Below are 13,073 nucleotides of genomic sequence, written 5' to 3'. Positions count from 1 at the left end.
CATGGATCTGATGCAGACAGAGCTATGGTGTGCTTCAGAAGGTCCCCAGTGATCACCAATTTGGGACTGCATCTTCCCTGAAGCTGGGACACATCTGGATCATGCACATCTTGAACCAGCAGCAGACAGGTACTCAGAATGTGATCTTGGAAGCCCTGAGACTGAATTTCCTATTTTATGTTAAATTTCCATCTCACAGAACTACAGCAGGGTATTTTCTTTACACTTACATAATTTTCATGCACTTTTAACAAGAATTTTAGGAAGTAAGATATCCTATGAGAATAGGATAGAAAGAGACCAAGAGCAAAGACTGAAGACTGCTTCTCCTGTTTCAGCATCAGGCTTGAATGTAACTCTTGTTACTAAAATGCTTTGAAAATCAAAAAAAAAAAGACATGTTAAAAGACAACAGATTTTATAATGGTGCAAAGAGAGACAATTCAGCACATTAAAAACTGGTCATAAGTAGAACCAGAAATAATTTCAAAAAGTATGCATTATAAAAATACCAAAGTTAAAATGGACCTACAGCCCGTACATGTAGCTGTGCTGGGCCTCAGCTGACAGCTATGTAAGACTGCAGCTTTGTGACAGTCAATCCAGTGTGATTCTAAGGCTGTTGCTGCAGCTCCCGCTCAGGCTTGGAGGTGGCTCCCCAGAGCTGCTACTTGTAAAGGGGCAGACGGGAAAACACAGCTTGAGAATCTGCAAAATGGCCTGCTGCTGTTACACAGCATTCTTGAGCATTTGTCGTCAAGAAGGCCCTTGATGCTGCTATGCTGTGCTAGAGGAGGAAGAGAACGTCAGTGTTTGCTGCAGCTTGTTTTTCCAGAAGGTCTGCATGCCTGTTTACAACCTCCAGAACCTGTCTCCACACCTCCTACTCCCACAGGTCACAGCAAGGCTTTTCTCAGTATTTACAAGACCCTGTCAAGTGAGTTCCCAGTTCATGGACAGTCACAGTTGCATCAGTTCCCCGTGCTTCTTTTCAGCCTTAAGAAGTCTTCTATCCATCCTTAAGCTCTCTACCCATAACCTTTTTTTAACAGTGCCAAGGATTCTCCAAACACCTCCTCTTGTGCTCCTCTCCTCACCATTCAGACTTGCCAGCAGCAGGGTGGTTGCTAAGGATGCTATCCTTGAGGGCTACACTGCTGGCTTTTTGTTGAGGCAAGAAAAGTAACAAACTACTATCGTTCTTTGTTGGTTTCCATGGCATCAAAGATAATTTTTGCTTCTCAGCTCTGAAATGCCAGGCCTCTGCCTCTAGGAAAATCTGGTCTTTGAAGAGGCAAGGGCCTGGCATTTTGGGCCACAGAAGAAGAGCTTGCTTCCTTCTGCCCCGGGTCCCCAGAGAAAAGCCACCGTGCTTTACTGCCAATTGGTGTTCAGATGGCAAGTGGCTGGCTTGGGGTATGTTTAGCAGGCATAGTCTTTTGAGACTGCTGCACATGGTTCAGCACACAGGCTGGTAGCCTGAGCTTTTGGGACATATGAGAGGCTGAGGGGTGCAGGACAATAACAGAACCTGCTCTTCTGAGCTTATCTTTCTTGCTGGACATTTCTCTAGCCTGGTGGATGAGAAAGAAGTAAAATGTCATGTCTAAGAAGGCCAGGTGAGCCTAGTTTTGATGCTGATCATTGTGCTTGTTCCTTGTAAGGGCACAATAGGAAACACAAAGCTATCTACACCAGGGTGTAGCTACCTACACCAAAGCTATCTACACCATGGGTGACAAAGCAATTCTGCCTTGTAACATCAGGTCGTGAACAAGAACACTTTATTTTAAACACTGATGCTTGCTTACTAGTCAGACCTCTTCCTCCAAAGCACACTCTCAGCACCCCCACTGCCCATGAAGTTCACTGCACTGAACCACACTTCCATAGCCAAGCTGCACTCCACCTATTGTAATACAGGCACAGGTACTGCTAGGGTACAGTATTTGTCCATCATTTTCTTGCAAACCAATTTCAGTCACATGGTCCAAACTATGCTGGGCTAACGGGTGCAACAGCACTTGGCCATGCTTCTACGAAGGGCTTCCTTAGTGTACTAATGGAATGATTCTTCTCAAAGACTTCGTGTCCCTCCAGCACAGAAGAAACGATGAGACACCTCCTTACGGATTCATGTGAGCAAAGAAGGCATTGTACAGTGTTATTTAAACATTTGCATTTATATCCTGTCCAAGCACCAGCATTTGAACAAGGAATGGGACCAGTCAGCATGACCTACAGCAGTATGAGGTGCCAGTGGTAACAGACCAGCCTTGCCCCAACATGACCAAAGGCACGTAAAGAGCAGCTAGAGAAACATCAAGCTGGTGTGGAGTGATGGTGCAAGGAGACATAATCACTAAGCTTACACACTACAGACTTGATTTCTTTAGAAGGACACAAAATATCAGCGTGTTCCTGCTAGTATCTCCCAAGAATCACACTATATATAAATGCAGGTCATTTCAGTGAACTTATGTCTGCATGGGGTGGAATAATTAATGCAAAGTCCGATATAAACTGTCTTGGGCAGCAAAAAGGATAAGCAGTAACCAAGGTGCAAGAACTCAAGTTTGCTCAGCAACCAACATGCAGGAAGAGTCACATTCCTCACTTTCCTTAAGACGCTAAGCCAAAGTACAAAGCATGCCAATTCTCAGTGATTCCTACCACTAGCCTTACAATAACTTTGGGAGATAAATCCTTCTCCCAATTAACTCTCAGATATCAACTCAGAGACAAGCTGCCCCTCACCACAGCAATCATGACCCATCAGCACCATCTGTCCTTATGCCAGCAAATTCCAAAGTTCTAAGATAAAAGTCCAATTTATGCATTATGAAGAACAGTAAATAAAGGATATTAAAATACACATACATACAGGTAAAACAAAGCCAAATTGCGAAAATATGGCTTTTTTTGTAAAAAGAATAAGACAGGTGCAATATTTTGCTTGTGCAAAGTCAAATTTACCTAACTTGTTAATTTTGAGTTTCAACACAGAAGGAGAATGGTTTTCTATTCTCACCACTTTTTTTTTTCATGTCTTATCCCAATTAATCCTGCTTTCCTTTGGATCTGCAAAGAAGGCATGTGCCTTATTCAGTACAGCATAAAAGAGGAAATACTTCACCTCTCAAGTTCACATACAAAAATGCAACCTATTTCTTCCTCCTTCCCAACCACAATTAGTTTTTAAACTTATAAAAGGCAAAAATAGGTTGCTCGTGGGTTTTTTTCTTGTTCTGCGGTTTCCAAACACACTGAGGTTTTCATTCAATATAGATTCTTCCCCATTTTCAGGGGTGTTTGACCCAAAGAAAGACTACCTAGTAGGAGTTCATATCAGTCCAAAATACTAAATTGTTCAAAGTACAATTCATAGCAGCAGCAAGACTCCAAATCTCACAAAATATATCCCATTTGGAACATCCTCAAAATTGTACTTGTGGGTTCTCAACATTAAAAAAGCTACCCGTCAAAATCAGTGTTTTTGCTTTTTTAATTTACTTATTAGGCAGTCAGATTCTATAAGGCTTCCCATTTTTGCAGCACTGATCTCCTTAAAGCATCTTTAGATCTGTGAAAAATAAGAAACAATAATCTTCTGCCTCTTTTTTCCTCACTTGATATAAATGCAGAGAGACAGGAAGTTGGTAACTTTTATGTTTACTACAATAGGGCAGCCACTGACAATCACACAGATTTTAGCATGACTGCAGTAAAAGTCTAAAGTAAGAACAGATAAGTCCCAAAGGAACTGTTTGGGAAAGGGCAAAGTAGAACTTTAATGAGAGTATCCTGGAACAAGCTTCGTTTATCTTTTGTGCAAGTACAGATAAGAGTGTCTCTGCTTAAGAAGGTGTGAATTACTGCAGAAACCCCTGAAAAATCATGAAGGAGCTGATTACTCAAGCATATCCAAGAAGACATTTGAAGGGATGAAAAAGAACCATCGGTCAATGAAGTACTTATTTTGTGGAAAATTCATCTCAACCCCACCCTGCCACATCATTTCTGATACAACATTATGTGCCAGGCTAAAGAAACCAACAGGCCTCTCGCTCCCTACAGGACCAAGTGTGGCTTTTTGCTTTACCTTTAAATTCTTTAGCATAATTTAAAATATTTACATCATCAGTTGTGAGTAGAAGGAAAGCACACAGAAAACCAGGCCTGTATTAAATCAAGCACTCTTTATAAAGCTATGAAATGCAACCAACAAGAATCAGAAAAGAATAGCAACTTAACAGAAACGTAAGATCAAAATACTCCTCAGGCCTCCTGAAGGAGAAGTTCTAGATACTTTTTGAACCTCAAGCTTGAATATGCTTTGCTAAAAGACAGGACAATATAATTACACCAAATTCTGGTTGAGAAAAAAGTAAATTAAAGCCTACCAGAGAAACAGATGCATCTTCAGAGGATTTATGGCAGAGACTGGAAATTTTTTCAGCACGCATAAGGTATTCTGCAGTCTTCCTTTTCACTGCTTCTCGACGAGTTGGACTTGATTCACCTCAATGGAGAAAAATAAAGTGGGGTTTTTTATAGAGAGAGGTACTAAGTAATCAAAGAACATGATTGCTTTGATTCTACCTTTTTGATTTCCTTTACGTTATTCATAATCAAACCTACAGATATGCATCTTATAAAAAGTACTATGATCTCAGAGTTCTACAAAAATAAGAATTTAAGCCTTGCTATAGACTAAGGTAAAGAGTCTTACCTCATTTTTCTGTGATCTGGTATATGTTCCTATGGTAACATATGTATGAAATGAAACAAAGCACTGATCCGAACATTATATTAAAAAAAAAAAAAAAAAAAAAAAAGGAAGACACAGTAAGACATTTAGAACAAAACAATAAAGTTGGGTTTTTTTCCTCATGATTCTAATACGGACTTTGCTAAGTATAAAGGAAAGCCAGAAATGCTATTAATAGCCTGAAGGCAACATAAGAGACACCAAGAACTCTTGTTCACAGCTTTCCGATGCTAGCTGCTCCTTGCCTGTTGGCTTGGGGTGACACAAGAAGAAAGGAAGAAGTGCTTGCACACACTACTTCCCCGACGGCTGAACCACCACTGTGTTATGTGTAACCTACCCAAACTGTTGCAAGACGTCAGATCCCATGATACCATGCAAATTCTGTATTCACTCTAAAACTTACAGCTTATGCTTAGGCATTCCCAACATGAGCAGTATATTGTTATAATAGACTCAATTTGTGATGACAACACCCAATCACTCAACCGCCAAGCAAGGATAAAAAGACTGTGAACCACAATTGTTATAACAGAGAATTGAGATTACTATGCTGAAAAATACCGACAACTGTCCTAGAAGTCTGAACAATAGCAGAGACTTCACGTGGCCCTGACAGTCTCTTCCAGTCCTAACCGAGGCCATCCAAGACTTGCAGAAACACAGCCTTGGCTGTGACAGGCTTTTGCACCAACAGGTGTAAGGCAGCACCTCTCACAAACCAATGCTCAAACAGGGCAAGGAACTGCAAGGATATCTGCCTAACAGCTACTCAACATGAAAGACAAGGCAAGGAACAGGAGAGGTAATAAATTAAACATGCAAATACACAAACTGAAACAAACAGCAGATAAGAGAGAAAATAACAAAGACTAGAATTCATGAGACACTGATCAACTGGCCATGAAAGGAACCTCCAAGTGTAACCTTGAAGAAGTTCAACCAGAAACTTGGTAACTGATAAGAAAAAAACTAGAATTATTGCATGTTATCAAGAATGAGTCTCATAAAGAGCAAACTTATTATGGGATGTCTGAGGGATAAATTACTGTGTAAATGCTTGCGTGCAAAACGTGGAGGTTTTCGGGGGAAAGGGATTGTGGCAATGTGTAAGACATTGTGAGATGTTTAAGGGCAGGATTAAAGGTGAGGAAAGGGAAGGGTCAAGGCAGAGTGGGAGCACAAGCATGAGAAAACATAGATGGAAATTTTGTGGGCTGAATGTGTATAAGCAGGTTGATGGTCAATATGCTTGTCTGACTAAGCCTGTACCTGACCACCACTGTCTGGCTTACCTTCTTATGAAACTGTTCCCCATAATTTTCTGCATGTGTGCTCATTGTTCTCTGTGCATAAGATATGCCAACAGTCTTCAAGCCAGATAAGACGGCAAGTCAGACATTTTGTCTGAGAGCTGGACCACAGACCTTGGGGCCAGCTACCAGAGATACCTCAACAGCATGACTTTTCCTGACAAGCAATAGTTCAAAAGAGTTTGTTTATGGTGCCTGTGGTTCTGTAGATGTCTGTAAAGGCAATATCTTTCTGCCTGTGACAATCTGTTTGTGGTCAGCCATGTCCATACAGAGTACATGTGTACACATGCAAGCCCCTCTCAGAAATTTGCAGTCAGCTCCACTACTGGTAGGACCCAAAGAAGGGCTAAGCTGCAGTCATGTCTCTCCAGCAGCTCAGGGCAGAAGGAATCACTCTGATCCTTCAGCCAGCCAGATCTGGCTAGCTTTACCACCAGCTTCTTAATAAAGAAGAAGGAGCAGGTTGTCTGTTCAACTTTCCCAAAACACTTTCTAAATGGCAGAGAAGAATGAAAAACTAAGTACAATGTCTCTTCAAAAAGTTGACGGAGAACTACTCTGCTGTAGGCTCTCAGAGCTGCTGTTTTACCCCTGCCCCATAGAAGAGAAAATGAATCATCACTCTTGTTTTAAACAAGCCTTAGACTCAAGAGTGTGAAGAAGGCAGAGGCTCTCTTTCACTTTATGTTACCATGGTCTACTACTAGTCATTTTGACCCTGTTATAAAATAAAGACTCCCTCTTCCTTTCCTATTATGACTATAAAGTACCTAAACACACAGAACCGTCACAGAGACTCCATCAAGAAGAGACTTAATATCTACTCCAAGGTCTGCTGTAAGCGTTCTATTATAAATCTTATTATCCACGTCACAGCAGGAGGGAAGAGTAATTGTCACCTCCTTGGACAGACACACATAGCCCTGCCCTGTAAAAAACTCTGACTACACTTGATTTGTGAAGAAGCTGGACAGTCAGAAACTCAGCATACTTTCAGCATACAATATTATGGATATGAACCAATTTCTCAGTAATTTCTCTCATTCTAAAGACAGACAGGACTTGGTACCAGGTTCAACACCTCAAATATCAGCCTCCACTTGGTAAGATTCTCCTCATGAAATTCCCCTAGATGAAACTGCCAGTCTTATTCCCATTGAGGATTAAAAAAAAATAACAACACTCAATTGTTTGAACTAAGATTTGACTTTATCAGAAGATAACAGATACACAGTATTTTATAAGTGTGTGTTGTAACTTCTTAAAATATGACTAACACTCTTGCTTTCATCTCTTACAGTCTTATGGCACCATAAAACTTTCTTGTGCCAATCCACTGGTGATCGCCCACATTCTCTTAAGACACGTAAAGTGGCAGCCGCTCAGGGGAAACAAGTCATCTGTGTAGCAAAAATAAACTCTTCAGCCAGTGCTTTCTTCAAGCAGACTGGTAGAAAAATTGCTAGGTTAGTGTCTAAGGCTATCATAAAAGTCAAACATACTGCTTAATTGTTAGTTATGTGTATTTAGTTTGGATGTTTATTGCCTTTTTTCAATGCTTCAGTAATTTTACAGTAATTAACGCAAACAAGCTAGGGTGTCCCCTTAGAGCCGTCTTTGTTCTCCCTACTTTCACAAGACATTAATTTCAGTTTTTCTTCTACTTTTCCTTCCCGAGTAATTTGTTAAATAACATTTGCAAACTGTTCACTCATTAAAATCTTCAGCCCCCAAAAAAGAGGGTGTGGATTCATGAAACATTTACTAAAAAAATTCTTGCATCTTATTTGTGAATAATATCATTAACAGCTCAGCCTCTGAATATTTTAACAGGTGGATGTTTGAGAATTGGATTTATGGAAGTAGGATTTTGGCTTTTTATTCTTTGCATTAGTTTAACCAAGGAATGTAATAAGCTACATTCCTATACAAATTCCCATTTAAACAGCCAATATCTCATAAAAATTTTTAAAGAAGTACAGGATATTAATTTAATAAATAAATGTTACTTTAAAAGCCTTAAGCACAGGGGTAGAAGTAACAATAAAGACCCCATTAAACTAAAAATAATCTTTAGCATTTATGCCAAATTTCAGGTCATAGAACTCTTCACTTAAAATCAAATAAATCACTAACACACAGTACTAGAACAAATCCTTATATTTGACAGATGTTAAAGCTGTGATGCAGATTTTATGCTTTTTTTTTAAATGCAATATTACATTTTGCTATGGGATAGTGTTTTTAGTTACGCAAAATGTGTACTCTCAAAAGAATTGACTGATTTATTTCTAGTAAAGAACTTTTGATTTAAACGTTGTGTGAGCATATTGAGCTCCTATTTCCATTCTGTGGTTAGCCCACAACAGTTTAAAGAGGTATCTCTCTTTAATTACAATTTAAACTTGAAAGGCATTTTGCCTTTAAATGGCAGCAAACAGGAAATGTTTAAACTGTGTCAAAGCCTTTGATGAATCTTTACAACTGCTCATAAAAGATCATCCTGCTTAAGATAATATTGATTTTTCATTTATTTTCCTAGATACTAGAAGATTTACGTTTCATCTGATCAGGATCAAAGCTTCTCCCCCCTCCTGATCACTGGGATTAAATCAGCAATGTCATTTTACACATTTAAAAACTACGCTGCTAAAGCAAGATATAAAAGTGTAGCGAGGCTGATCATAGAGACCTTAGAATAAAAACCCCTCAAGATTCCCCATCTCTCTCCCTGTCTCTCTGCATTTGGTATGGAGCAGCTGTGCCTCACACAGATTCACATGAATGAAAATATTAAGGCAAGAAACCACCCACTTAGTTTATTTTCCATATGACTTTCCTGTAATTATTTTGTAAACTGTTCACACAACAATATATAAAAACATCTGCAAAAACAGGTAATTAATGTGTCAAGCCAAACTAATGCATTTTTTATGGTGTCCATGCTTCGTCAACTGTAATTATAACTCTTTTTAAGCAAATGATGATGTGTTTGTTGCAATGTGCAAGTGCTTATTTTAGATGCTCTGTTTACTATTACTGCAAACAGAATATAAAAACTCTGCAGCTACTTTGTTGCAGATATAAGCCTTCATCTACAAAAGCAGGCTGCTCCCTCATTTTCCAAAGGCTTTGACTATTTCAAAGAAATAAAAATATCTTAAAATGAAAATTGGCTTTGGAAAGGCTGACCAGGCCACCCGCTGACCAAACTAACAGTAGCCAGGACATTAGGACAGCAGCCAATGATTTAAAATTTGTTCTTTAATTTTTGTTTCTAAGGACAGCTCAGCTACAATATATTTACAAAACCAGACGTTCCTAACAACATTCAAATGATCTTGAGGGTTTGATAGAGAAAACCACAAATATCAGAATAATTGTGCCACTGAGTTAATCTGTGACTTGTCATTTTCCCATAGTCCACTGATTTGAATGAAAAATACAGAGAAGCAGCATTTCCACAGAGTATGTACATAGCAGTAGCATCTGGGAAACTAGCAATAATTTTGTTTGTCTTCTACTCAAGAGAGTCTTCTACTCATACCTCATAGCAGCTCAGAAGAGTACATACCTTTGAGAGATTAGCCAACTCAATGTTGAAGTGTTAAGTGTTGCACTCAGTTAACTGTTTACTCAGGCATCAAATCCTCTGTAATTCTATCGTATAGGAAAATTACTTATGTTCAGGTATTAATAGCAAAAAGCTATTGAAAGGGGGCCATATGCAATAAACCCAAACAAACAAACAAAAATCTGGGCAGTAAAGACCACAGAAAAAGATCTGTCCTTTTTCCTCCACATCATCTCGGGTACTACTGACAGAACACATCTCAGACGATACATAGAAGTGCTGTCAAACTTGCTCTGGTCCTTAACTACTCTCCTCCACAGATCCAGGATGAATTCATGTGAAAGATGTGTATCTTACTGGATGGTAACAAAGATGCTCTAGTCTCCAGTTGTGACCAACATATACAATATCCCACATTCAGTAAATCACAGTATATAGCACCCACCCAGGAATTCTAGGTATTCCTTCCTTCTTTTGTGTCTGACCACATCCAAATCATTCCCCTCTGGGTACTAAAGATCTTCTTCAAGAAGAACCAATCTGTCAGGACAACATGAGTGTATTCCCACCCGCTAACTACCTGCTTGACCAGGATGTGGATATTTCCACAGAAAAGGCAAGACTAAAAAGTTAGCATTACCTGTCCCAATCCTCTGCAACCTCCATATTCCAAATCTTCCTGCTTTTCTCTCAGATTTACTAAAAATATATGTGGGCTGCCTTTATTTAAAGAAGAAATCAGAAGAGATTTGCTCCAGGAAGGAATGTCCTCTTGCAGAACAGGCTACAAGGAACTTGTGGGAGACTGCCTGTTGTGCTAACCCCAAACTCCAGGTTCTTAACAATTTAAACAGTAAAACTTTCTCTAAATACTGAAATCTTCAATGAAACATTTATAATTGCCAAATCTAACTGCTATAATACCATTTTTTATTTTTAAAAGTTTCTTTATCTTCTTCACAGTCTTCCTGCACATATCACCCAGCTGGATTGCTGAATTTTTCAAAGAATTGCTCTCTATAAAAATGCAAGGGAGTAAGCCTTAAAAGATTTATTTCTTCTCACAATGAAAAGAGGTTTAGCAGCACCTTCCTTATTAGTGGGTAGCCCAGCTGTTATTTTTGCCTAATTGGTTCAAGAGGACCTCTGTTCTTCTTAGGGCAAACACTTCTTACATCATGTGAAGCAGACTCCTTTGTCCATATTAGCCAAACAAAAGCTCAGGCGCACCGTAAGTGACAATGCGACTCATAATCCAGCACAGGTTTGTGACCACTTTGGACACAGTTTTATAACCCCGGAATTTATTTCAGAAAGGAGAAGAGCTGCTGGCTTTGGAACAAGTCTCCACCAACTTTCACAGGAGAGTAGGTAACCTTTAATTTTCAAACAATTCCTTAAGTGAAATGTGACAGGTGCTGGGGTAGATGGACACTTCAGCATCAAGGAAAGATGCCACAGATTTTAGCAGCAGGTGGCAGTTTGGAATTGTGAAATAAGCCCACTAGCTCATCGTCTCTAGTATGCTATGTATTATATTAATGATGAGCTCCTTTGAGGTGGTGGCCAAATTTTGCAGCTGAAAAAACCCTGTAAATATTAAAAAATAAGATCAAGGTTAAGCCCATTATGGTAAAACAGTTTGTAGTGATCTTTTTTCCTTTTTTTTTTTTTTTTTTGACATTTTGAGAAAGTCAAAATTTATTAAGATACATCACATTTATCAAACCAATTCTCTTGCTTTTTGAAGGTTCAGGACAGTACTATAGCAACAAAGAAGAAAAGCCACTTAAAAGTTAAACTTCTCATGCTGAAGCACAAATGCATAACAGTGAGTGAACTAAGAATTATTCTTCCAACTTTCCAGTGTGTTCATAACTATTTACATCTATATTTTATACATCATCTTCATTGCAGTTTCCTCAAGACATTTACAAATCCCGTGAAATTACCAATTCTGCATACTGCAGAAAACCTAAGGTTATGTACCAGTGGTGTAAATGTCTACGTTAAACACCACTCTGGAAAAAAATGCTGGCATATGTGCCAAAGTTAAGATTACATAGAAGAACAACGTGAATGGCTGTGTTTGAGTGACCAGTAAAGCAGGAGTCACTAACACTCAAGATAATAAGAAACGTAACTTTCCAGAAACACTAATCAACAAACATCTGTTTATGGAGAAACTCTCATTTTAAATCCACAAGGTGGTGGTAGCTTTTCATGTGTGTGTGACTATCTGGAAAAAACTAAAATGAATGGCCACACAGCACACACCATTTCAGGGAGCAAAAACTTAACTTCCCATCCATCTGTTAATACTTGTAGTCTTCAGCTGCTAGGTATTTCACCACAGTAAGACTTTACAAATGTGAGAAGTATTCTTGAACACTTCCCTCTAAAACTACATAAGGGGGGAAGAAAACCCTGTGAGCACTGCAAGACAGAAGTACAAGCAATGGCATCCTAGCACAAACGAGGAAACAAAATCGTGGCAGCAGCAGCAGGTCCTCCAACACAGGCACCATAGGAACAGGAAGAGAGCACTGACAGTCAGAGCAAGGAAAAAACTTACACAGACCACCACCTTAGAAAAGAGGAAAAGATTTTCCAAGTACTCTGCATTCTTCCTTCTTAACTAAAAGGAAAAGTCCAAATTAGATTTAGCCACCACAAACATTTCTTGTTTCAGAGCAGAGGGAACCCAGTCACACAGACACCTACCTCTTCAAGTAAGAACAAGTTACTGCAGTTTGAAGCATAAAGTATTGGAGAAAGAAAAAAAAAAAAGACAGATGAAAAAGCAATTATGAATTCATCAGTCCTGATGATCTAATAGTACTCATATCTATATATGAAATATAATTCATATGTACTTTTATACAGTACTATGGGAAATGGTATCTTTCTATGAACAATCACAAAAAAATCTCTGAAACAGAAGAGCCAGTGGCAGGCCTTGTAGAGATCAAACCTATACCAGTCCTTCTACACAGCTCTGAAGCTAGAGAGGCTATTTTAAGATACTGGAAGAGAAAAGAGGGAAAGAGGACATGACAAGAGAAAAGGAAGATGTGAAGAGAGAGAAGCTGTATATGCAAGAACTGTTTGGTGGGGGTGGGAAGAGGAATCAGAGCACTGATTATCATGCTGCATCATGCCCTTAAACATATCTATGCAATTTTTCTATTCCAGCTAGTAATTTGCCTCAATTCACCTAGACTGCCTGAGGCCTTTAATTCTGCAGCCAGAGACTTCAATTTTCACACCTAAAGACAGAAGCAGCACTGTAACCTAGATCACTCTGTTTTGTCTACACTGTATGCTGGAAGAAGTGTGGCAACCCTACTATGTCTTCTGATGGGAGGTAGAAACCCCACATAGCAGCAGTCAAAAAAAGATTAATGCACTT

At 39.1% G+C, this 13,073-nt stretch overlaps 1 protein-coding gene across 10 annotated transcripts in view; it reads right to left on the bottom strand.

Annotated features, from left to right (window-relative positions):
* RPS6KC1 (ribosomal protein S6 kinase C1) overlaps positions 1–13,073 on the bottom strand; it is a 92,248-nt gene that overhangs the window by 46,405 nt on the left and 32,770 nt on the right. For all 10 annotated transcript variants that reach the window (XR_012632919.1, XR_012632920.1, XM_074897196.1 and 7 more), the window contains one exon: positions 4,404–4,522. Coding sequence is in view for 8 of the 10 variants with exons in the window: in XM_074897196.1 (XP_074753297.1) it covers positions 4,404–4,522 (119 nt within the window). In the remaining 2 variants the exon portion in view is untranslated. The remainder of the gene's footprint in view (positions 1–4,403; positions 4,523–13,073) is intronic.

Source organism: Athene noctua, chromosome 1 (genome assembly GCF_965140245.1).
Source record: "Athene noctua chromosome 1, bAthNoc1.hap1.1, whole genome shotgun sequence".
NCBI lineage: Eukaryota > Metazoa > Chordata > Aves > Strigiformes > Strigidae > Athene > Athene noctua.
This window is presented reverse-complemented; position numbering and strand designations above follow the sequence as displayed.